Genomic DNA, 22,866 nt, shown 5'->3' with positions numbered 1-22,866 from the left:
GGGAATGTGCAGTATGCGGTATGACCAAAATTCTATATCACAGTATTTTTCAAAATTATACCAGTTCACAGTTTTCAACGGTATTTTTTTCTCCATGCATGAGTGGATGTTAACCACATTTTCCACTGCAATTACTGCAGTAGACTGGCTATTCCACTGTCATGAGAATTGTACAAAAAAATTTGAATGTGCACACAAATATTAATACAGGTTTGCATGGCCCCATAAAGTGATAGTTTTCAAGGGGGTGGCACTAATGAAGAGAAGGAATCACATTGCATTACAGTTGCAGTCAAAATATAGAACCATTTTCTTGAACAAATTTTGCAGACAACTTAAACTATAATTTTGACAACATATTTTCAACCATCCAAAGAGGCATTTAGACTTAGTACAATATCCAGAGGTGCTTGTCAAAAGTTGTATTGCACTGAACAGGTCTTAGATTATTTTTGTAAACCAACTACACTGTCTGTTAATGTCAACAATCTCTGTCCACTGACAAGTTAGCTATATGGAATTTTAATGGTGTTGGTTATCTCGATCCACCGTTTTTTTTTTTTGTCGTAGGCAGTCCTCTAGCAAATGCGTCTACAAGTGACGTCTGACTCGAATGTCCTCTAGCATTTTCAGTTTTACCGGAGGACGTGGAGAGTGCCAATCTTAGTTCCATACATTCATGGTACTCCAAAGCATGTTTGCGGCCAAGGTGGTGCAGTAAATTGCTCGTGTTGCCGCCTTCAGCAACAACTTTAGCTCCACAGCATTTGCAGTAAATAGTTGTTTGGTCCACATCCGACCTTTTAAAACCAAAATCTCCAGACAACAGATGCGGCTCCTTTTTTCGGCAAAAGTTCTTCTGTGTCATCATGTTCAACTTTATTGTCTGCTACAGCTTCAGAATGTTCTCTGTCAATTTTCACCACTCAATACCTCCACTAACGCATGTACTCTGTGCATGTTTAGCATTGTAGCAGTGAAAAAAGTCCCCCCTTAAACAGTTTCCTGCTGCGCCATGTTCCAAACGTTGTTTAGGCTATTTAAACCGGTATTGCTGTATAAGAAAAATCCATTATCATAACAAAAATAAAAAACAGTTTTCTTTATGAACCGGTATACCTCCCAGCACTAATACTAGCTACTCAAGATGGCAGTGGCAGCTGGACATGGAGGTCTTAACTAACAGCAGTGTGCACTGATAGAACTGGACGAGGGGGTTAGGCTGCTTGGCACATTCACTTCTGTAAATAAGAGGGTGGGAGCACAATTTATGAAAAGGTAATAGAAGGATCAGTTAGTAAGATGGTCAATAGCCAGAAAGAACTAAAATGTAAAAAGCTACAATGGTTCATCCGTAGTGGAACTGTGAAGCTATGGAAAAATTAGATGAACAAGTACTGTAAGATTTCTAGTTGTATAACATACTGATAAGGTCTAGATCCATAGTCTTTTCAGGTAAGTCTACATTTATTAGCCATTTATGAAATTGATAACAAACCTTTTGTCCCCCCCCCCCCCAGAAAGACAACATTAACACTGGTAAGATCAACACCAAAACTAATGTCAAAATATGGATCAGAACATTATTTGAATTATAAACAGACACACATGGCATGTAGTCCAGTGGAACAGATGTAGCCAAATATAGCTGCATTTCGACAAAAAGAACAATTTGTTACCTAGATGTCTCATTCATTTGCAAATCTACATCTTCATTCATACACAAACTGCAAAGGATACTTAGAACCAATGAAAATAAGGCCACAATGGTGAGAGCAACACGCAGATGTGCCATCCAGTAGTCCAGAGCCGTCATGGCAATACGATAAGTAAGCACACACTGCAGGCCTACAAACAGCAGTCCAGCTGGAAAGGCAACTCCTGCTCCAATGTAATGTAGAGACTTGGCATGGTCCACCTAGAAGTAACAGAATGAAAAAATCCTAGTTGCAGGCACACAAGGAACGTGGCTTGTATCACTCTGTGATGCAAAGCCAAAATGTGATCAGTTAGACAAGCCACTGGAATAGGTAAGTGACCCTTACACCATTCTCAAAGCTTTATCTCTGTACACAAAATTTCATAAATACCGAAGAAGGCATCACCCTAGGGGAAAAGTAAGCTCAACTAACCCCCATATATGTGTCCCACTTTCCATATGTGTAACATTCCTTTAAGTTAAAAGAACAGTGATTAGATTTGTGTTTATACAATCACAGTATGCTGTTATATTTAGTGAACAAAGTAATGCAATGCAGATGGAACAGACACTAATATTAAAACTTCTTTCTGCATTTTTACCTTGCTTTGTGCATATGAATGTGCCACACTGAATTTCAAGCCATTTTATAGTAAAACCTTACTTGAGCACTACTTTACAGTTTTGTGATCACAGTTACTAAAATGGCTTGAAAAAATTAAGTCCTTTTTAATCTTTTCAGACTCTGCATGGTCATGCAACAATAAAATGCAAAGTAAGTTGATGTATAGAGCGAAGCAGAAGATAGAAATAAAAAGAAAAGAAAACGTGGTTGCCTGAAAATTGAACCACTAGCTTAACATTATTTCTTATACTTTACTTATCAAAATGTGTTTATATTTACCTGAAAGTTGCCAACCATTACCAACCCAAGAGCGTTGGTGCAGCCAGTAATCAGCCCCATAGTGTTTATCCAGGAGCGGCGACTTCTTTCAATGACCTGAGCATATCGAAGCATACAGACCATGACCACTATTTGAAAGAAGGGGTGGGGGTGGGGCGGGTTAAGAGAAGACCATCAGTGATACATTGTTTGAATATGGATATACAAGACAGAAGACTGCTTAGGCCATTTGCTGAATGATTATTATGGGTAACAAAAAGTAGTACTATGCATCTAGGTCTAGACATATCGTGTTTTGGATTTCTTCTGAACTAGTACTGCAATGAACATAAGACATCTAAGTCACTCCTTAAAATTTTAAAACAATGTCAGTGAAATGCGTCTTTCAGTTCTAGAACTAGAAGTGTGGTTCCTAATCATCCATCAATTAATATGTTTTCTGAATTTGCTTTATACGGCAAAAGAACACAGAGAGGTAGAATTTATAGTATACTGGCAGCATCATACACAAGGGCAGTAATTTATACTGGGCGAGATGTTTTCCATTGCAGGAAACACTCATACACACAAAACACACACATACACTTAGACTTTCTGTAAACTGTAAGAGAAAACTGGATACATTGCTGAAATACAATATTTTTATTTAGTCAGCAATAGGTAAAGGAAAAATTAGGTGAGGGTATCCAATGCAATTCTAAAATGTAAAAGTAAAATGTTTCACATAATGTCTTTAAAAATGTATTGTCTTTACTTTTTTTATTTTAAAGTTATCTATATTACTAACCGAGAATGCTAAACCGGATGATGGACACAGGCACATCCGGCCATGGGCCGTAGCTGCAAAAAGACGTACTGCGCAGGCGCGAAAAGAGTCCGCGAGAGTCGGCTGAGGAGCCGAGAAAGGCGGACAAAAGAGGGCGAGAGAGGCGGATGAGGGTCCGCGAGAGGCACAGGCGCAAAAAGAGTCCGCGAGAGTCGGAGAAAGGCGGACAAAAGAGGGCGACAAAGGCGGATGAGGGGCCGCGAGTGGCGGACAAGACCACAGAAAAAAGGAGTGAGCACATACAAAAAGGAGTCACACAAGCACCGAAAAAAGGAAAAGGCACATAAAAAAGTACTCAACCGCGGGCAAAGCACAAAACACATTGCACACGAAACTAAACACAACAAAAAAAAAAGAACAGACGAGCGCACAACGGCAAGGCACGACCCCCCCCCCCCCCTACAGGCACGGGACGGGACGGGACACACACCAAGAGGGGGATTCAACAAGCCCATGGAAGACAATAAAACAGAACACAAAACCACCCCACAGACCCTACAAGCAAGGGACGGGACACACACAAAGAGGGGGATTCAAACAAGACACAGGAACACAAAAAGAAAGAAGACGCTCGCGCAACAACAATCCCCCCCCACACATCCATAAGAAGTGACACCCAAAGCCACATATTCTAAAGTGAACGTCGACACCTTCACACTAGGCAGCATGGGTGTCGGCGTAGGTGTCAAGCCCATGGGACACAAAAAGAAAGAAGACGCTCGCGCAACAACAATCCTCAACCCCCCCCCCCCCCCAATAAGAAGTGACACCCAAAACCACATTTCTAAAGTAAACGTCCATATTAAACATACGTCATCTGAACACCTTCACACTAGGCAGCATAGGTGTGAGCATAGGTGTATCTCCTTACAATAAAGCACTATTAACCGTTCAACTGCAGAAAAGGATACATATTAACAGTGAGTGCGATCCTCCTTATTTCGCAAAGCGGTAGCAAATCAATTAAAACTACAAAATAGCGCGTCACAAATAATGTACATGCAACAACGCGTCAGTCAAACGCCACAAGCAAAACATGCCCGTCGCGGACATCAACGCCAGACACCTGCTAAATGCTTACGCCAGTTGGCTGACAACGCCTTCAATAATGAGTCCACTATTGAGGAAAATTCATTGGGATTAATGAATGTCATTTGCAATCATTGTCATTCACTTAACTTCCCAGAAGAAACAACTGGCAATACAAATAATGAATTTACACGTAGTTGTCAAAAGGGTAAAATTAGACTGCCTCCTTTACATATAATCACCACGGACCCAGTGTCATTGAAACAAAACCGGAATAAAGCTAGGTCAGAAATTAAAGACAGAGTAGAAAGCAAAGTAAAACGTCATAAACAGGTTGAACAAGGGGGCCACGCACATGGACAGCAGGTTACAGATAATGAAGACCGGAATTCAAAAGCTTGAAAAACATGAGCTCAACTGACCAAAGATACAAACTGAAACGAGAAAAACTACGGGGTCCGCAGTAGTCCAAAATGCACCGCGTAATAGTACGGACGAAGCTCTGTATTACCAGTGGGGGACTCCAGAATGACACGGGCAAACGCTCCGTATTAAACGTGCGTCATCCGGACACGTGGCTGCCCAGCGGGCACGGGTTCAAAACGCCGGGGGTAGGCGAGCGAAGCGAGCAGGGGGCGGAGCCCCCTTGTTCATTTACTAATACATAGCTTTTCACTGCAAAATATTCGTTCCTTTTTACATGCTGACTCATATCCTCAAATACCAGTTCCCTGTTACATCTTTTGAAACACACCGACCTTCTGCTGTTCATACGCCTGCTAGCATATTTTGAAGGAAGTGTCCATGCTCTAGTTGCTGTCCACTGTGCTTTGTAATAAAAGATTCAGTGATGACCTGACCAGTTTATCAAGTTACTAATTATGATGTCAATAAATTAATATTTAAAAACGTTTACTAAACTAAGCTGAGCATATTGCTGCAGATCTGTAAACTGTAATTGTCTTCCACCAAAGTCAACTTATTTCTGTACTGAAAAATAAAGAAACTACGTGACACAATGTTTCAGTTGTCTACAGAGTATGGTCTTGTTCAGCATACTAGATTTTAAGGATCAAGTAAAAACTGTGTCCAAGTAAACCAAGTACAGTTTTATCTTTTATTTTGTAGCACAAAGGCTTAGAGAGAAAAAGAAGAAAAAAAAAGTCAAAACACTAACATAAACTGCTTCCCAATTCCCTATTGCTCTGCTTATGTTTAGAAAGTGGAACAAAACTCATAAAATGAAATGGCTTCCATTGATACACTGGGTTAAATTTTCTATTTTCTACTTATATTTATCAATTATAGTTTGGTTTTCCAGAGTATTCGGAAAGCATTCTATAAATGCTCAGACTCACTGAACCTGGAAACACTGCCATCCTTCAGGCTAACAATACAGCAGGATCAAATACAGACAAACCAGACTTTGCCGACATTGGAATATCCTGCTGCAAGATACATTTCACTAAGAAGCTGGGGGTTAAAATAGTCAGACCCAACTCTTTTTTTTTTTTTTTTATATTATAACTTAACGAAGAAGAAGAAGCGGAAGAAGAGGGGGGAGATGTTTCCGGAGGCAAGAGGAGAGGAGGAAAGTAAAGAGAGTGGAACTGATGGTAGGAACTTTGAATGTTGGCAGTATGACTGGTAAAGGGAGAGAGTTAGCAGATATGATGGAGAGAAGGAAGTTTGATGCATTGTGCGCGCAAGAGACTAAATGGAAGGGGAGTAAGGCCAGGTGGATTGGAGGTGGATTCAAATTGTTCTATCATGGTGTGGATGGGAGGAGAAATGGGGTAGGAGATATTCTGAAGGAACAGTATGTCAAGAGTGTTTTGGAGGTGAAAAGAGTGTCAGGCAGAGTAATGATTATGAAGCTGGAAATTGGAGGTGTGATGATGAATGCTGTTAGTGCATATGCACTGCAAGTTGGGTGTGCAATGGGTGAGAAAGAAGATTTTTGGAGTGAGTTGGATGAAGTGATGAACAGTGTACCCAAGGGACAGAAAGTGGTGATTGGAGCGGATTTCAATGGGCATGTTGGTGAAGGGAACAGAGGAGATGAGGAGGTGATGGGCAGGTATGGTGTCAAGGAAAGAAATGAAGAAGGTCAGAGGATAGTGGATTTTGCCAAAAAGGATGGACATGGCTGTGGTGAATACGTATTTTAAGAAGAGGGAGGAACATAGGGTTACGTACAAGAGTGGAGGAAGATGCACACAGGTAGATTACATCCTATGCAGAACAGTTGATCTGAAGGAGATTGAAGACTGCAAAGTAGTGTCGGGAGAAAGTGTAGTTAAGCAGCATAGGATGGTGGTCTGTAGGATGACGTTGGAGATCAAGAAGAGGAAGACAGTGAGGGCAGAGCCAAGGATCAAATGGTGGAAGTTGAAAAAGGAAGACTGCAAGGTTGAGTTTAGGGAGGAGGTGAGACAGGCACTGGGTGGCAATGAAGAGTTACCAGACAGCTGGGACACTACAGCAGATGTAGTACGGGTAACAGCAAGAAGGGTGCTTGGCGTGACATCTGGAAAGAGGAAAGAGAAAAAGGAAACCTGGTGGTGGAATGAGAAAATACAGGAGAGCATACAGAGGAAGAGGATGGCAAAGAATAAGTGGAATGCAGAAAGTAGGCAAGAGTACAAGGAGATAAGGCGCAAGGTGAAGAGAGAGGTGGCGAAGGCTAAAGAAAAGGCGTATGAGGAGTTGTATGAGAGGTTGAACACTAAGGAGGGAGAAAAGGACCTGTACTGATTGGCTAGACAGAGGGACCGAGCTGGGAAAGATGTGCAGCAGGTTAGGGTGATAAAGGATAAAGATGGAAACGTACTCATAAGGGAGGAGAGTGCGTTGAGCAGATGGAAAGAGTACTTTGAGAGGCTGATGAATGAAGAGAACGAGAGAGAGAAGAGGTTGGATGATGTGGAGATAGTGAATCAGGAAGTGCAACAGATTAGCAAGGAGGAAGTAAGGACAGCAATGAAGAGGATGAAAAATGGAAAGACCGTTGGTCTACATGACATACCTATGGAAGCATGGAGGTGTTTAGGAAAGATGGCAGTGGAGCTTTTAACCAGATTGTTTAATGGAATCTTGGAAAGTGAGAGGATGCCCGAGGAGTGGAGAAGAAGTGTACTGGTGCCGATATTTAAGAATAAGGGGGATGTGCAGGACTGCAGTAACTACAGGGGAATAAAATTGATGAGCCACAGCATTAGGTTATAGGAAAGAGTAGTGGAAGCTAGGTTAAGAAGTGAGGTGATGATTAGTGAGCAGCAGTATGGTTTTATGCCAAGAAAGAGCACCACAGATGCAATGTTTGCTCTGAGGATGTTGATGGAGAAATTTAGAGAAGGCCAGAAGGAGTTGCATTGCGTCTTTGTGGACCTGAAGAAAGCATATGGCAGGGTGCCTCGAGAGCAGCTGTGATATTTTATGAGGAAGTCGGGAGTGCCAGAGAAGTACGTTAGAGTTGTACAGGATATGTGCGAGGGAAGTGTGACATTGGTGAGGTCTGCAGTAGGAGCGACAGATGCATTCAGTGTGGAGGTAGGATTACATCAGGGATCAGCTCTGAGCCCTTTCTTATTTGCAATGGTGATGAACAGGTTGACAGACGAGATTAGACAGGAGTCCCCGTGGACTATGATGTTTGCTGATGACATTGTGATCTGTAGCGATAGTAGGGAGCAGGCTGAGAGAGGTGGAGATATGCTCTAGAGGGGAGAGGAATGAAGTTCAGTAGGAACAAAACAGAATACATGTGTGTAAATAAGATGGAGGTCAGTGGAATAGTGAGGATGCAGGGAGTAGAGTTAGCAAAGGTGGATGAGTTTAAATACTTGGGATCAACAGTACAGAGTAATCGGGATTGTGGAAGAGAGGTGAAAAAGAGAGTGCAGACAGGGTGGAATGGGTGGAGAAGAGTGTCAGGAGTAATTTGTGACAGACAGGTATCAGCAAGAGTGAAAGGGAAGGTCTACAGGACGGTAGTGACACCAGCTATGTTATATGGGTTGGAGACGGTGATACTAACCAGAAAGCAGGAGACAGAGCTGGAGGTAGCAGAGTTAAAGATGCTAAGATTTGCACTGGATGTGACGAGGAGGAATAGGATTAGAAATGGGTACATTAGATGGTCAGCTCAAGTTGGACGGTTGGGACTAAGTCAGAGAGGCAAGATTGCATTGGTTTGGACATGTGCAGAGGAGAGATGCTGCGTATATTGGGAGAAGGATGCTAAGGATAGAGCTGCCAGGGAATAGGAAAAGAGGAAGGCCTAAGCAAAGGTTTATGGATGTGGTGAGAGAGAACATGCAGGTGATGGGTGTAACAGAACAAGATGCGTAGGACAGAAGGATATGGAAGAAGATGATCCGCTGTGGCAACCCCTAACGGGAGCAGCCGAAAGAAGAAGAAGAATATTATAACTTGAGCAATGATCCTGAATTTGTTATTGACTTTCACCCTACAAAAGAGCATCTATATTCGGTCACTATTCAAGGAGTGAAGGTGGTGCATTGCTACAGCCTGGACTGGTCTCATAACACAGAGGAATTATATAAGAAAGGGCATAACAGACTTTTTCTTAGGAGACCGTGTTCCTTTAATGTGGGTAGTGACATCTTTTAACAACAACAATACCCCCTTTGATGATGCCTCACTATGACTGCCAAGTCGGAAGTTTCTTTTCTTTTAAATCATTCTGGAATGTATTTGGTAGGGTTTTGTTGTAATATTATATTACTTATTTACTGAGGTCCAATAAGAAGCCACATTTCCACCTGGGGACAAATAAAGGTGTATCTACCCATGACTAGGAAATGAAGACTATATAGATGTGCAGCAAAACGTTTTGCTATTTAATATGTGGGAAACAAAATAGCTAACTTAGGAAATTAAGAAAATAAAATGTCAGAATTTAAATCTCCTAAAGCAAGGAAATCTTCTCATCTTGTGCTTTTTGAACCAATAGCAGAATAAAGTAGTAATATCTTGACTTGTCAACATGAAAAGGGTAGTAGGAAGTATCTAAAAAATTAATCTAATTTCAGTCACAATAAAATGCTACACAGTTATTGTTTAAAATATAGTGCTACCTGGCAACAATGTAAATAAAATTTAATGTCACATATTTACACATTCACACACAAAACTGCCCCAAAAGAATCACTGAATTAACAGACAGGAACAACATCCACTAAACATGTTTACCGTAATCCTGAACGTTTAGTTAAAGAGAAATGATAAGTATGATGGAGGACCCAAAATTTCCCATAAATGGTCAACAGTGCAGGAGTAGAGTGTAGTTATTGAATATGTAGTTAGGTATCATGTACCTACATGTGTAGTTAGTCAGTCTGCACAGTGGCATCATGCTAAATCAAGTGTTCATTTTTAGTGTTTATTCTGTAACCGTGCAGGTGGCTTCAGCAATTTTTCTTCTCCATACCATCAGGGTCAGTTTTTAAGACACAAGGATTGACTTTTTTCAACACAGGTGGAACTTGTTGATAAAGAGCTTGTTTACTGTGACTGTTACTCAGTGACATCACAATGAACTGCTGAGGAGTCTATGGGAAAACACCAGGAAAGAAAAAAAGTTTGCAGCAATGGCACTGGCAAAACTGCATTTTGCACCATGACAGCACACCTGCACATACTTCATTATCAGTCAAAGAGTTTTTGATTAAAAACAATTTGGTTACTTCTTCACAACCCTTGCTGCCTATAACTTCTTTTTATTCTTGAAATTAAAATTGAGAGTGAAAGGCAGGAAGCTTGCTACTGTGTTCGAAATACATGGAAAAAAATGCAGGAAGTGCAGACCCAGTTACAAAAGTCAAGTTCAGGAAATCTTACCTGGAATGGAAGATGTGCAGGGATAAGTGAATTACATCTTAAGGAGAGTATTTTGAAGGTGACTAAAAGAATTTTTGGGTCCCCCCTCATTATACCAAGCAGACTGGCAAGAAAAAGTATTTGTCCCCATCCTGATTTCTTCTGTTTTTGCTCATGTATAATACTTGTTTCTGATCTTCTAGCAAATTTCATATAACACAAAAGACAACCCCAACTATTTAAATGATTAATTGAAGGAAAAGGGTTTTCTAATAACTATATCACTCAAAATAATACATTTATCAACAACAGCTACATTCAAAAGCCTCTGGTAACAAGAGATCAGCATTTGGAATCACTGTGGAGAAATTCTGGCCCACTCTTCTGTATCATTTGACTATGATAACTCTAGCAGTGGTTCACTGGAGTATCAGGATTTTAGAGATTGCTGTGCAACCCTTTTGCAACTGATATAGTTCAGTAATTTTCTTTCTTCTCAGGTCTTCTGGAATTTCAATCAACTCATGGAGTGCTATTTCACATAGCTAGAAAGGTTATATTTAAGTGATGTTTAAAAGGGCTGGCAACAAACAATCTTGGATCTGTCTAGCCTAATTTAAACCTGTTATTTAAATTTGGGTCTTTTGGTTGATTGTGTGACAGGGCAATCTTTTTTTCAAATGGGTGATACAGATGTAGGTGAAATTTTTTCCTTCACTTACTGATAAAATAATATCTCTCTCTTGCTCTTATATATTATATATATATATATATATATATATATATATATATATATATATATATATATATATATATACATACACAGTGCATCCAGAAAGTATTCACAGCGCATCACTTTTTCCACATGTTGTTATGTTACAGCCTTATTCCAAAATGGATTAAATTCATTTTTTTCCTCAGAATTCTGCACACAACACCCCATAATGACAACATGAAAAAAGTTTACTTGAGTTTTTTACAAATTTATTAAAAATAAAAAAAACGGAGAAATCCCATGTACATACTTTGTCGATGCACCTTTGGCAGCAATTACAGCCTCAAGTCTTTTTGAATATGATAGCACAAGCTTGGCACACCTATCCTTGGCCAGTTTCGCCCATTCCTCTTTGCAGCACCTCTCAAGCTCCATCAGGTTGGATGGGAAGCGTCGGTGCACAGCCATTTTAAGATCTCTCCAGAGATGTTCAATCGGATTCAAGTCTGGGCTCTGGCTGGGCCACTCAAGGACATTCACAGAGTTGTCCTGAAGCCACTCCTTTGATATCTTGGCTGTGTGCTTAGGGTCGTTGTCCTGCTGAAAGACGAACCGTTGCCCCAGTCTGAGGTCAAGAGCGCTCTGGAGCAGGTTTTCATCCAGGATGTCTCTGTACATTGCTGCAGTCATCTTTCCCTTTATCCTGACTAATCTCCCAGTCCCTGCTGCTGAAAAACATCCCCACAGCATGATGCTGCCACCACTATGCTTCACTGTAGGGATGGTATTGGCCTGGTGATGAGCGGTGCCTGGTTTCTCCAAACGTGACGCCTGGCATTCACACCAAAGAGTTCAATCTTTGTCTCATCAGACCAAAGAATTTTCTTTCTCATGGTCTGAGAGTCCTTCAGGTGCCTTTTGGCAAACTCCAGGCAGGCTGCCATGTGCCTTTTACTAAGGAGTGGCTTCAGTCTGGCCACTCTACCATACAGGCCTGATTGGTGGATTGCTGCAGAGATGGTTGTCCTTCTGGAAGGTTCTCCTCTCTCCACAGAGGACCTCTGGAGCTCTGACAGAGTGACCATCGGGTTCTTGGTCACCTCCCTGACTAAGGCCCTTCTCCCCCGATCGCTCAGTGTAGATGGCCGGCCAGCTCTAGGAAGAGTCCTGGTGGTTTCGAACTTCTTCCACTTACGGATGATGGAGGCCACTGTGCTCATTGGGACCTTCAAAGCAGCAGAAATTTTTCTGTAACCTTCCCCAGATTTGTGCCTCGAGACAATCCTGTCTCGGAGGTCTACAGACAATTTCCTTTGACTTCATGCTTGGTTTGTGCTCTGACATGAACTGTAAACTGTGGGACCTTATATAGACAGGTGTGTGCCTTTCCAAATCATGTCCAATCAACTGAATTTACCACAGGTGGACTCCAATTAAGCTGCAGAAACATCTCAAGGATGATCAGGGGAAACAGGATGCACCTGAGCTCAATTTTGAGCTTCATGGCAAAGGCTGTGAATACTTATGTACATGTGCTTTCTGAATTTTTTTATTTTTAATACATTTTCAAAAATCTCAAGTAACCTTTTTTCACGTTGTCATTATGGGGTGTTGTGTGTAGAATTCTGAGGAAAAAAATTTATTTAATCCATTTTGGAATAAGGCTATAACATAACAAAATGTGGAAAAAGTGATGCGCTGTGAATACTTTCCGGATGCGCTGTGTAATATATTATATATATATATATATATATATACACACACACATATATACATACATTGAATATGAGAGAGAGAGACTCACTCCTTCTCACAAGGTGGTAGGATGTTCATTACTCATGGAAAAGTATGTCTCCAGACTCGTCAACCTAGCTCATTTAATTACCTCTTCAATCTTGCATGCTATTGCGTCATCTCATCCATTAAATTTCCATATCTCACGGTAATGTCTTCTACTGGCATTGTGACTTATAATATTTTTAAATATTTTTCTCATACCAGCCCTCAAATTTCCCCTCTTTCACACTATTAAACGGGAACATACAAGGGGCAAAGCTATTTCTTTCAAACTTGCCTAGCAGTCCATTCCTTAGATAGTGTAAAAAGAAAGGGGAAAAAAAGCAGAAAGCTATTTCCCCAAAAAGCATCCTCATCTGCTTTGACAAGCTCCTATTTTAAATCCCCCAAAGCTTTATTAAGTCCAACTAATCTGAAACAAAATCTTCACGAGCAGCAAGTAAATATAGAAATTTAGAAAGCAAGATGACAAGTCAGTCAAGGATATAGGGATAAAAATGTGGAAAGGATGACTCCTTACAGCTGAGCTCACACTGTTCAGTCCATGACTTACCCATGAATGCTCCAACATTTCCAATTAGACTGAAGAGACAGCTTTCTGGAGGAAATGAGCCACACTTGCTATACCAGAGGAAAGAAGCAGATATTAGTCATATACTATCTATTCCTCAGTGGTTTAATATAAAAACCTTAAATGCCATAATCCTTCCAAAAATCTTGTGCTTTAACCATTAGTACTTAATGAACTATTAAATAATAGGTCCAAAAAAGTATACAGCATGTTAACAGTATATAGTAACTCATTCTGAAGGACTGCTGTATTGGCAGAAGGTGACAGCATGTGCCTGAATATTTTAAAATAACAGTAATAATAGGAAATATATAATGTCTTAAAATACTGGGCTCCTACCTTCTCTTTCAATTGCTTATTTGTGTTTGTCAGTTTATTCATCTTATTTGATTTGCTTTAATATTACCACTGTGAACTGTGTTTATAAGACTACAAGAGCACATGTTACCATATGCAGAAAAATGGCATTAAGAGAAACGTTTAAATATGACATGAACAGCAATATTCTGATTATTTTATATTTATTGCTCCTAGTCAAAGACTGTTATTATTTTGCACTTTATTAGGCTGACACTTGGAAAGAGAATGTTGAGGATTTTCAAAGGCACTCTGAAGCAGAATCCATATTGGTTGTATGTTTAACTGTAACACATTTCCTAAAATAAGGGTGATGTTTAAAGTCCATTACACTTGAACTTGCCATCTACCTCGCCATACAGTTTTTAAATGTCTACAAATAAAAACCTCCAGAAAAAGATTGGCTTTTCACAAGCCAATCAATGCACACAGCCATTAAACAATAGACATAACCTAAGACAGCAAGCCACTTTTTATTTAGGATGCTGGAATGAAGCATTTCTTTCTACAAGAAAAACTAGCTCGACTTTTCTATTAGATGTAGGTTTTGTTCTGGGTGGGGGTTGGAATGATGCAGTAAAACGTTTTGAAAATATCTTAACATGTTCCAACTAAGTGTGAAAAAGTTAGCTTTTAAAACAATATTTTCTTATGCCAATACCTGTATTTACTTGTTTGTAATTATTTTGCCAAAGTACCATAAATTATCAAATAAATCTGTGCAAAATATTACCTCTTCATTCTCTTACCTAATGAGAGGTATATCCTGGATTGTACAACAGCTTTTTGGGAATCCACGTTTAGAGGTATCCTCAGAACAAGTCACATTATAAGACCTAAAATATAAAATAGTTATTAAATTAAAACATTCCCTTGTAAAGAAAAAAAAAGGTTAACACACATTAAACAGAAGTGAATTCTCTTAAACAAGTGTAGTCAGTCAGTCATTATCCAACCCGCTATATCCTAACACAGGGTCATGGGGATCTGCTGGAGCCAATCCCAGCCAACACAGGGCGCAAGACAGGAACAAACCTCGGGGGCAGGGCGCCAGCCCACCGCAGGGCACATGCACGCACACACACGCGCACACACACACACATACACACACCAAGCACACACTAGGGACAATTTAGGATTTCCAATGCACCTAACCTGCATGTCTTTGGACTTTGGAACCCACGCAGACACGGGGAGAACATGCACACTCCACGCAGGGAGGACCCGGGAAGCAAACCCAGGTCTCCTTACTGCGAGGCAGCAGTGCTACCACTGCACCACCGTGCTGCTAAACAAGTGTAGCTTGCAGAAAATACATACACAGCATTTGATTATGCTTTAACACTAGAATTACCAGTGCCTACGAAAAAACTCGTAGATCCGTCCCACCTTAAATCGTTTCTTAAAACCGTTCTCACCTCTCCGCCAGCGTCTTTTGTCATCTAACTGTACTGATAAGGACATGCTGCAAGCAGCCGGCTATTCCATCCCCCCACCGACTTAGAACGTACACGAACTTCTCCCAGCTCACTCCTTGATTGATTATCTGGTAGTGAAGTGGAGTTTTAGAGTGGAAATAATAAATCGTTATTTGGAACACAAGCATTTCATGTGTGTTGCGTTTCTACAGTAATCTGTGTAAACACATTTTTAAAACAGAAACGTTTTTTATATTCTAGTAACAAATGACAAAATTTAGGCATAAACTATACAATGTATGAAGCCTGAAGACCAAATATCAAAGAAACACTTTCACAAAAGGTACAAAAAAAAAAAAAAGCCGCCGCCAAAAAAAGCCGCCTTAGTGTGCGACATTGACACTCATTTACTATGACTTCCGCTGTGGCGCAACAGTATCAGTTGCTGACTGGCAATCAGAAGGTCACGAATTCGATCCTGCAAGACTCTCTTCTGAGAAGTGAAGTGTTCTTATTTTTACTATTTTAGAATAAAAAGATACATTTGATTTCAGTCTGTAACAGCCGGTGTAATTTATGATATTTGCAAAGGTTAGCTTTTTTTTTATTTTTTTTTTAAAACTCACTTTTCATTCTCTGTCGCGTTCAGGATCCTTCCCTACCACCCCCCCCTACCCCATCTGACACTGCTGTTTTCACATAAAGACGCGCTATAGCTCTGCAGAATATCACGATACATACGACCACATGTTTTTTTTCCCACAATCTTGCCAGTCTCCACATGTTGCTGTAGCTGTTTCTTTTGTACTCCATGACATGCAGAGGAAAGCATAGCAAAGAGTAGTAACTTCAGAGCTATATGCAGTCATCAGACACTCCCCATCTGACACTGCTGTTTTCACATAAAGATGCGCTATAGCGCTGCAGTGTACTTGCAAACTGAAGTGTCTGCATGCACTTTTCGTGGCATTATACGTGTATTTTTTGAGCATGCCCATGTAGCTCAAACACAGGAATATATGTTGATGTAAAAGTATAACAAAACAAGTGCACTTTTATTTAAGACTATAACCGAAGAAAAAAGAAAGCAAGTTACAGTAGGCGGTTGATATGACAGCTTGCGTGGTGCAATGCTAAGAACTGCTGATTTCCATTCCGTGCTATATAACTGTTAACTGTTAACATTTGAATCTGATGATTGCATATAGCGCTGTCTTATTCAGTGTGCGCAAGAACATGCAGGTGGCCAGTTGCTGCGTGCTACAACGCACATTTTAAAAAAAGAAAGAGACAAATAGGCCTATATGTGACGTTTTGAAGAAATCATTTTATGACGCGAATAGTACCAATCAGAAAACATTGTCGACATGAAGATTGAGAGTGAAAAGAATGATGAAAATGTGGAACTTCAACAGGTCGAAAATTACGAAGAATTTTTATCTATCAACAACGAGGTACACTGCTACGATAAAAATGAAGATTACGATGCTTCAATTGTTGCTCGAATTGCAGCGAAACACATGACAGCATCGGAAGACAAGGAAAGTGATGATGATGACCCTAATGAGTTAGTGCAAGTGACAACACAGGATGCCAGGAAATGCATTGAAACTTTGCGCCGCTATTTCATGCAAGAGGGAAATGAAGGCAGTCCCATTGACGCGTTAGATGTTTGTGGTGATTTTGTTCAAGTGCAGTGAGTCAACAGAATGCGCCAGATCACACTAGACAAGTTCTTCAAACGGTGACTGGAATTTGGTAATGTAACCTTTTTTTTTTTGTGCTTTGCATGCTGAGTGTCGTGTAGATCGTTTCGAAGAATTTGTAGATTTCTTTTTCAATAACAAAAAAGCAGAGAGTATGGGGAGGTGGGCTTTCGAGAGGGGGCTGTACATGGTAATAGCGGGGGCGGAGCGGCAGTTCACTAGCAAAGAGGATATGGAGGTGAGCAGGCGAGAGGAGGACTGATAACATAATAAAAAAAAAAAAGTCTAGTAGAACCAGCCTGTCAGATATCAGAAAAAGGGCGTCAGGAACCGACGTCTCTGTTCTCAGTGTCAGTGCAGTCTTTGTAGCGTACAGCTGCTCTCTTCTTGTTCAGTACATAGCAAACTAATATATATACAGCTGTTTAAGCATTAGGTGTGTTCTGTGTGCAAAAATCCTTGTAGCACTCACTGTGGTTCCTGTTAAAGTGACTCCCTCTGCCGTTTTTATATTTGCTCATATTTGGACCTGCGTCCATAATGCATAAAGTGTGCAGAAACCCTTGCAGTACACACTGTGTCCTGAGCAAAAGTTTTATCACTGAATTGCTGAGGGTTTTGTTAAAGTGACCCAGCTGCCATTCCTTTTTTTGTTCATATCTTGCCCTGCCGTAGTGCAAGTGTGCATTGAATATCCAACAGGCTCCCACTTTCCCACTCAAGTCTTATTCATAGGTACTTTTAATTTTTTCCAAACGTTTTACCAACATGAGTAAAAAAAGTGTTCAGAAAACAACACTGCTCAGTTTTTTCAGAAAAGAGAAGCCACAAACTAATGACGGTGCAGCATCAACTCCTGATGTGGCAATTGCAGACAAAGACATTGCAGAGGCTGGTCCATCAGGGGAAATCTCTTCAGCACACACTCTGCCAATTGATAAATCTAAGCACTGTTTATTCGGCATCAACCAACAATGGTTTAAAGATTTTGATTGGCTAATGGTCAAAGGAAATGGTATGTGGTGCTAATTGTGCATGAAATATTCAAATAAACACCCCCCAAGGAGGGAGCTACCTTGGGTAAACATGCCGTGAACAAGAATTCGAAAATAAAGCTTGCTGGACCATGAAAAAAATAAAAGCCCCCAAAAAAGTACATATATAAATCCATAAAAAATCCAATAAAAAGTGGGAATAAAAATCAATAAATTAATCCATTAAAAAAATCCGTGATTAAAATGCAGTCTAACTCCTCCTGTTCTCAGCCCACCTCCTTCTCTTTCTCCCAGCTCACCCATTGCTTGCATAGCCGGCACAGACTCAGCAGCCACAAGCTCCTTTCGGCCGACCTCCATCTTGGCTGCCTCCAGGCATCACGGCCAGCTGTCCGAGGTCGGCTCTCCTCCCTTCACGCTCACTTGGTTGCACCTCGGAAGCCTAGGGAGGGCACCTGCCTTGCTCGCCACACTCCACCTGGATGTTCAGTATATATATATATATATATATATATATTCACATCTCTGTGGGCGCAGCACCTTAATCACCCACCGCAAGAAGCCAATGAAGCAATTAAGAACGATCACACCCACAAGTGCAGGTACGACTCGCCCTAACTACCTCATTAACTCCCCGCGGTCGTGCAATCGCGCCCACGGAGAGCGACATGGCTCTATGGATTTAAAACTGGCCATTTTTTTTGTTTTTTGAAGCCGTGGACCCGCTATACCACATTCTTTTCGATCATTACTCCAAAAATAGTAGCCCTTCAATTTTAAAATATGAAAGTAGCAGGCAAGAATGGACAGTTGCATCAAAAATGATCAGAAGTCAATCATACAAAGACTTCAGTCCAAAACAGATTTTACTAAAAATGGCAACGACATCAGAGCTCTAAGAGTCATTTCCAAATTTAGCCAAACTAGCTCATATTGGGCTAGTGATCCCAGTGACCACAGCTGAATGTGAAAGGGGGTTTTCTGCCCTTAAAAGGATCAAGACATGTTTGAGAAATCGCATGAACCAAAGCACGCTAAATAATCTCATGCTGATCTCCTTGGAGGGCCCAGATCCTGGGGACTTTGATTATGGAAAAGCTGCAGACAACTGGGCCTCTAGGAAGAAAAGAAGAATAAGTATTTAACTGAAGACACCGTCTGCATATGCAAGTTGGCTTTGAAGAATATTTTTACATTTTTCTTCATTAGGTTTCCCATATTTTTTTTTCATTGTTTTCATTTTTCTTCCTGACAGCGAAGGTTTATGTCATAACAATTGTTATTTAAAATGTTTGTTAAGGTTGCAGGATCTTGAATTGGATACTTCTTAAATTTAATAAAAATATAGTGGCGCAAGAGTCAAACCTTAAAAAAGGAAGTCATATTGAGCAATGGAAAATAATTAATAATAATTAACTAATAAAAAATAGTGCACATTTCATTTTCCCCACCATCAAATTTCCCCGTCCCGCCCCACCCGGGTACTTTTTCATGCCACCCAGTTGGAAAAAATTTCTGGGGAGTACAATGGCTCAGGGTGAACCTGCTTTCATCTGTGAAAAGCACAGGGTGCCAGTGGTGGACCTGCCAATTCTGGTATTCTATGGCAAAATGCCAATCGAGCTCCATAGTGCCGGGCAGTGAGCACAGGGCCCACTAGAAGACATTGGGCCCTCAGTGGCCTGCTGGAGATCATTTTGTAGGGCTCTGGCAGTGCTCATCCTGTTTCTCCTTGCTCAAAGGAGCAGATACCGGTCCTGCTGATGGGTTAAGGACCTTCTACAGTCCTGTCCAGCTCTCCTAGAGTGACTGCCTGTCTCCTTGAATCTCCTCCATGCTCTTGAGTCTGTGCTGGAAGACAAAGCAAGCCTTCTGGCAATGGCACGTATTGATGTGCCATCCTGGAGAAGTTGGACTACCTGTGCAATCTCGTATATAAAGAATTCTCCCAGTATTTCATATGCTTGTCCAAATGTTGTGTAGCAAGCTTTAAATGACCATCAAAATACCTTTTCTTCAGTAATGGAACTTTGCAGGGTAAGCACGCATAGAGGTCATGCTGGTGCCTATTTTTTCTAGGTAACAATTGTACCTGATGCCTCCAAGTCTTTCTGGAGCTCTTTCTGAGTGGTCCTTGGCTCTTGGGCTACTCTTTTGATTATCCTTCTGACTCCTGGTTAGAAATCTTGCAAGGAGCTCCTGTACAAGACAGGTTGATGGTGGAGTGATGTTCCTTCCACTTGTGGATACTGACCCAAATGGTGCTTACTGGAAGATTCAGATGTTTTGAAATATGTCTGTAACCAGTTCCATTGATATGGTTTGCAACAATCAGGTTGTAATGGTCTTGGAAGAGCTCTTTACTTTTACCCATCACTTGATACCAAAACTCCTTTTTGTTGTCCATCAATATGTACTAACCCAGCCGATATCAATTTGGACAGATAGAAGGTAGAATTATTTTCCAACTACTTAAGGATTTCAGCTGGTTCCTTGCCTTGGTGTAGTGCTTTGTCTTAGTCTGTTCAATACTTTTTCCATTTGTCATTCCACTTTATTACACATACCTTTATTTATGGCCTAAAAGATTGTGAATTCTTTATATTTGTGGATTTCATGAGTTAATACCCATGTTTAATGTGAATAGCCTCATTGGAAATATATTTATTGAAAAAAATGTTGAGAAGTTCAATATTTTTTTCCCCACTGTATGAATGTATGTATGTGGGTGTGTGTATATATACACATGTATAAATACATCAATATAACGATAGGTTCAGTAATAGGATGACTTTGGAGTAGGACTGCTGCTTCTACAGATCGAAATGACCCAATTGATGGATCCTAGCATATACTTTCTCTAAGCATTTCCTATATAGAATCCCTTCCTGGCATGACTCAACAAGAGGAAATGCAAGACATTCTGGAGGGATTACATATACATATCAATTTATACCAACTCAAGCTGCAGTTCTTAGCACACTTAGCACACATGATTTTAGGATATGGAAAAATACTGAATACTTGGAGAAAATCCAATTTTTATAGCATCTGACATTTTGCCACTGTCTAGAAAATCTTTGTGTAAACATGGAAAGAATGTACAAACTACATAGTTGGCGAGTAGCTGTAAATCAATTCAAACTTCACTGAGTTATGAGGCTACAACACTAACCACTGCTACATGTAACAAGAGCACTGAAAAGGTTCATTTGTAAACATAATGTCAACATAATTCTATTACAATGACTTTAACAATAAAATTAATAACACATCATATACCACTTTTACAAGACAATTTTCTCTATTAAGTTCCCAATTCCTTTCATAGACAATCACATTAATTTTGAAGAACTTATACAATAAATAACTTCAAAACCTAATAAATCAGGAATTCAACCTCCACCCGAGAGAAAGAATAAAACCAGCAGCATGGGAAAAAAAGTAAATAAAAAAATAAAATTAACCAAAAAGGGAAAACATCCTTTTCTTCCTAAATGAATGCTTATTCTGATTTTTTTCAATTAAGTCTTGGCATGTTTTAAAAGGGTTTTAGACAGATCTTATTAGCAAGGATTTGATTTTTTTCCAAATTCAAATAATAACAGTTACCCACTAACTTATAAAAGTTGTGTTAAAGATTCTTCCAGTTAAGCAGGGTAAGTCTATGTGCAAGTAGTGTGGTATAGGCAATTACAATTAGCTACAGCAGCGGTACTCAACCTTGTCCTACACAGGAGCCACATTAACAAAAATATATAAGTCGCAAAACATCCCTTTCTTTCCTGAAACTGCTATGCATTTGAGAATAAGGATAACAACATGTTTTAAGGGATGAAAATCATGATGTAATAACTAAATTATTTTGCGGTGGGTTGGCACCCTGCCCAGGATTGGTTCGTGCCCTGTGTTGGCTGGGATTGGCTCCAGCAAACCCCCGTGACCCTGTGTTCAGATTCAGCGGGTTGGAAAATGGATGGATGGATAACTAATTTATTATCACTACAGCCACAACTTTCTACATTACTGGCAGTGTTTCAATATTATTATTATTAAATGGTTTTCACATCCCATAACAGTATAACAGACAGCATTGCTCATCATCCTTGCTCATACCTGAAGGTAAGAAACTGACAGCACATTGCTGATCATTTTTTACAGTCCAAACCAGAAACCTATTTCACTCAAACAACACAGGAACTGCTCCCTTCTTCAACAGTCAGAACCTGGCTCACTGAAAATCCTGTTTTTTAAAATGCTAGTTACAAACTCAGGTATGGGGACTAATCATAAAGCTCTGTCTCCAGATAGCAATGATCCATTTAGATAACGTTTCTGCATCAGAGGGAAATGTATGAGATCTAATTACCTTGTTGTAATTAAAACTGAAACTATTATTAAAAAAAAACATTTTTGTAATCTGAAATAAAATAATTAACAAAACCAAAAGGAAAAACTAAAACTAAACAAAACTATTAAAGTAGCTGGAAAGACTAACTGAAATAAAATAATAATTTACTAAAAATAATTTTAGTTTTCATTTTTGAATGAATATTCTTGCTGTTAGTTTTTAACCCTTATATCTTTTAACTCTAAAACTGAAAGTCATCCAACACGAGCCACCCACACATATTCATCCGCGGTGACAGAGCAAGCTGAATACGTGCATAAAGCTTGTGGAATAGAATGCGATTTACCTACCACCTTTCTTTGAATTACATCTTGATATACAACAAATGCAAACATCTGAAATTGGAATGTGCTGGTCAACAAAAACTTTACCGTATGGACAGAAAAATCACAAGTAACATTTGAGTTTATTTTTCAGGTGCCTGCTTTTTGTTGACAGTAATTCATCTGCCACTTCGCACACGAAGTATAGAGAAAATATTTAACCATGAAAAAAATTCAACCTCGAGATTTTGATGAATCTTGACGTTTTAGACCTCCCCGAGTCCGAAAATAAAGTTTTTTGGAATTATGTCTGTGTGTGTGTGCATATATA

The 22,866-nt window shown here is 40.0% G+C and overlaps 2 protein-coding genes across 2 annotated transcripts in view; both read right to left on the bottom strand.

Moving 5' to 3' along the window:
* fam136a (family with sequence similarity 136 member A) overlaps positions 1-22,866 on the bottom strand; it is a 429,951-nt gene that overhangs the window by 231,097 nt on the left and 175,988 nt on the right. The window lies entirely within an intron of this gene.
* Positions 1-22,866, bottom strand: part of LOC114649008 (transmembrane protein 150A-like) — a 61,140-nt gene that overhangs the window by 11,303 nt on the left and 26,971 nt on the right. Inside the window, exons 4-7 of the mRNA XM_028798410.2 lie at positions 14,492-14,578; positions 13,368-13,435; positions 2,604-2,731; positions 1,741-1,918 (exon numbers count right to left, since the gene is read on the bottom strand). Coding sequence (XP_028654243.1) covers positions 1,741-1,918; positions 2,604-2,731; positions 13,368-13,435; positions 14,492-14,578 — 461 coding nt within the window. The remainder of the gene's footprint in view (positions 1-1,740; positions 1,919-2,603; positions 2,732-13,367; positions 13,436-14,491; positions 14,579-22,866) is intronic.

Source organism: Erpetoichthys calabaricus, chromosome 1 (genome assembly GCF_900747795.2).
Source record: "Erpetoichthys calabaricus chromosome 1, fErpCal1.3, whole genome shotgun sequence".
NCBI lineage: Eukaryota > Metazoa > Chordata > Cladistia > Polypteriformes > Polypteridae > Erpetoichthys > Erpetoichthys calabaricus.
The sequence above is the reverse complement of the archived record's forward strand: the minus strand, read 5'-3'. Positions and strand labels throughout refer to the sequence as shown.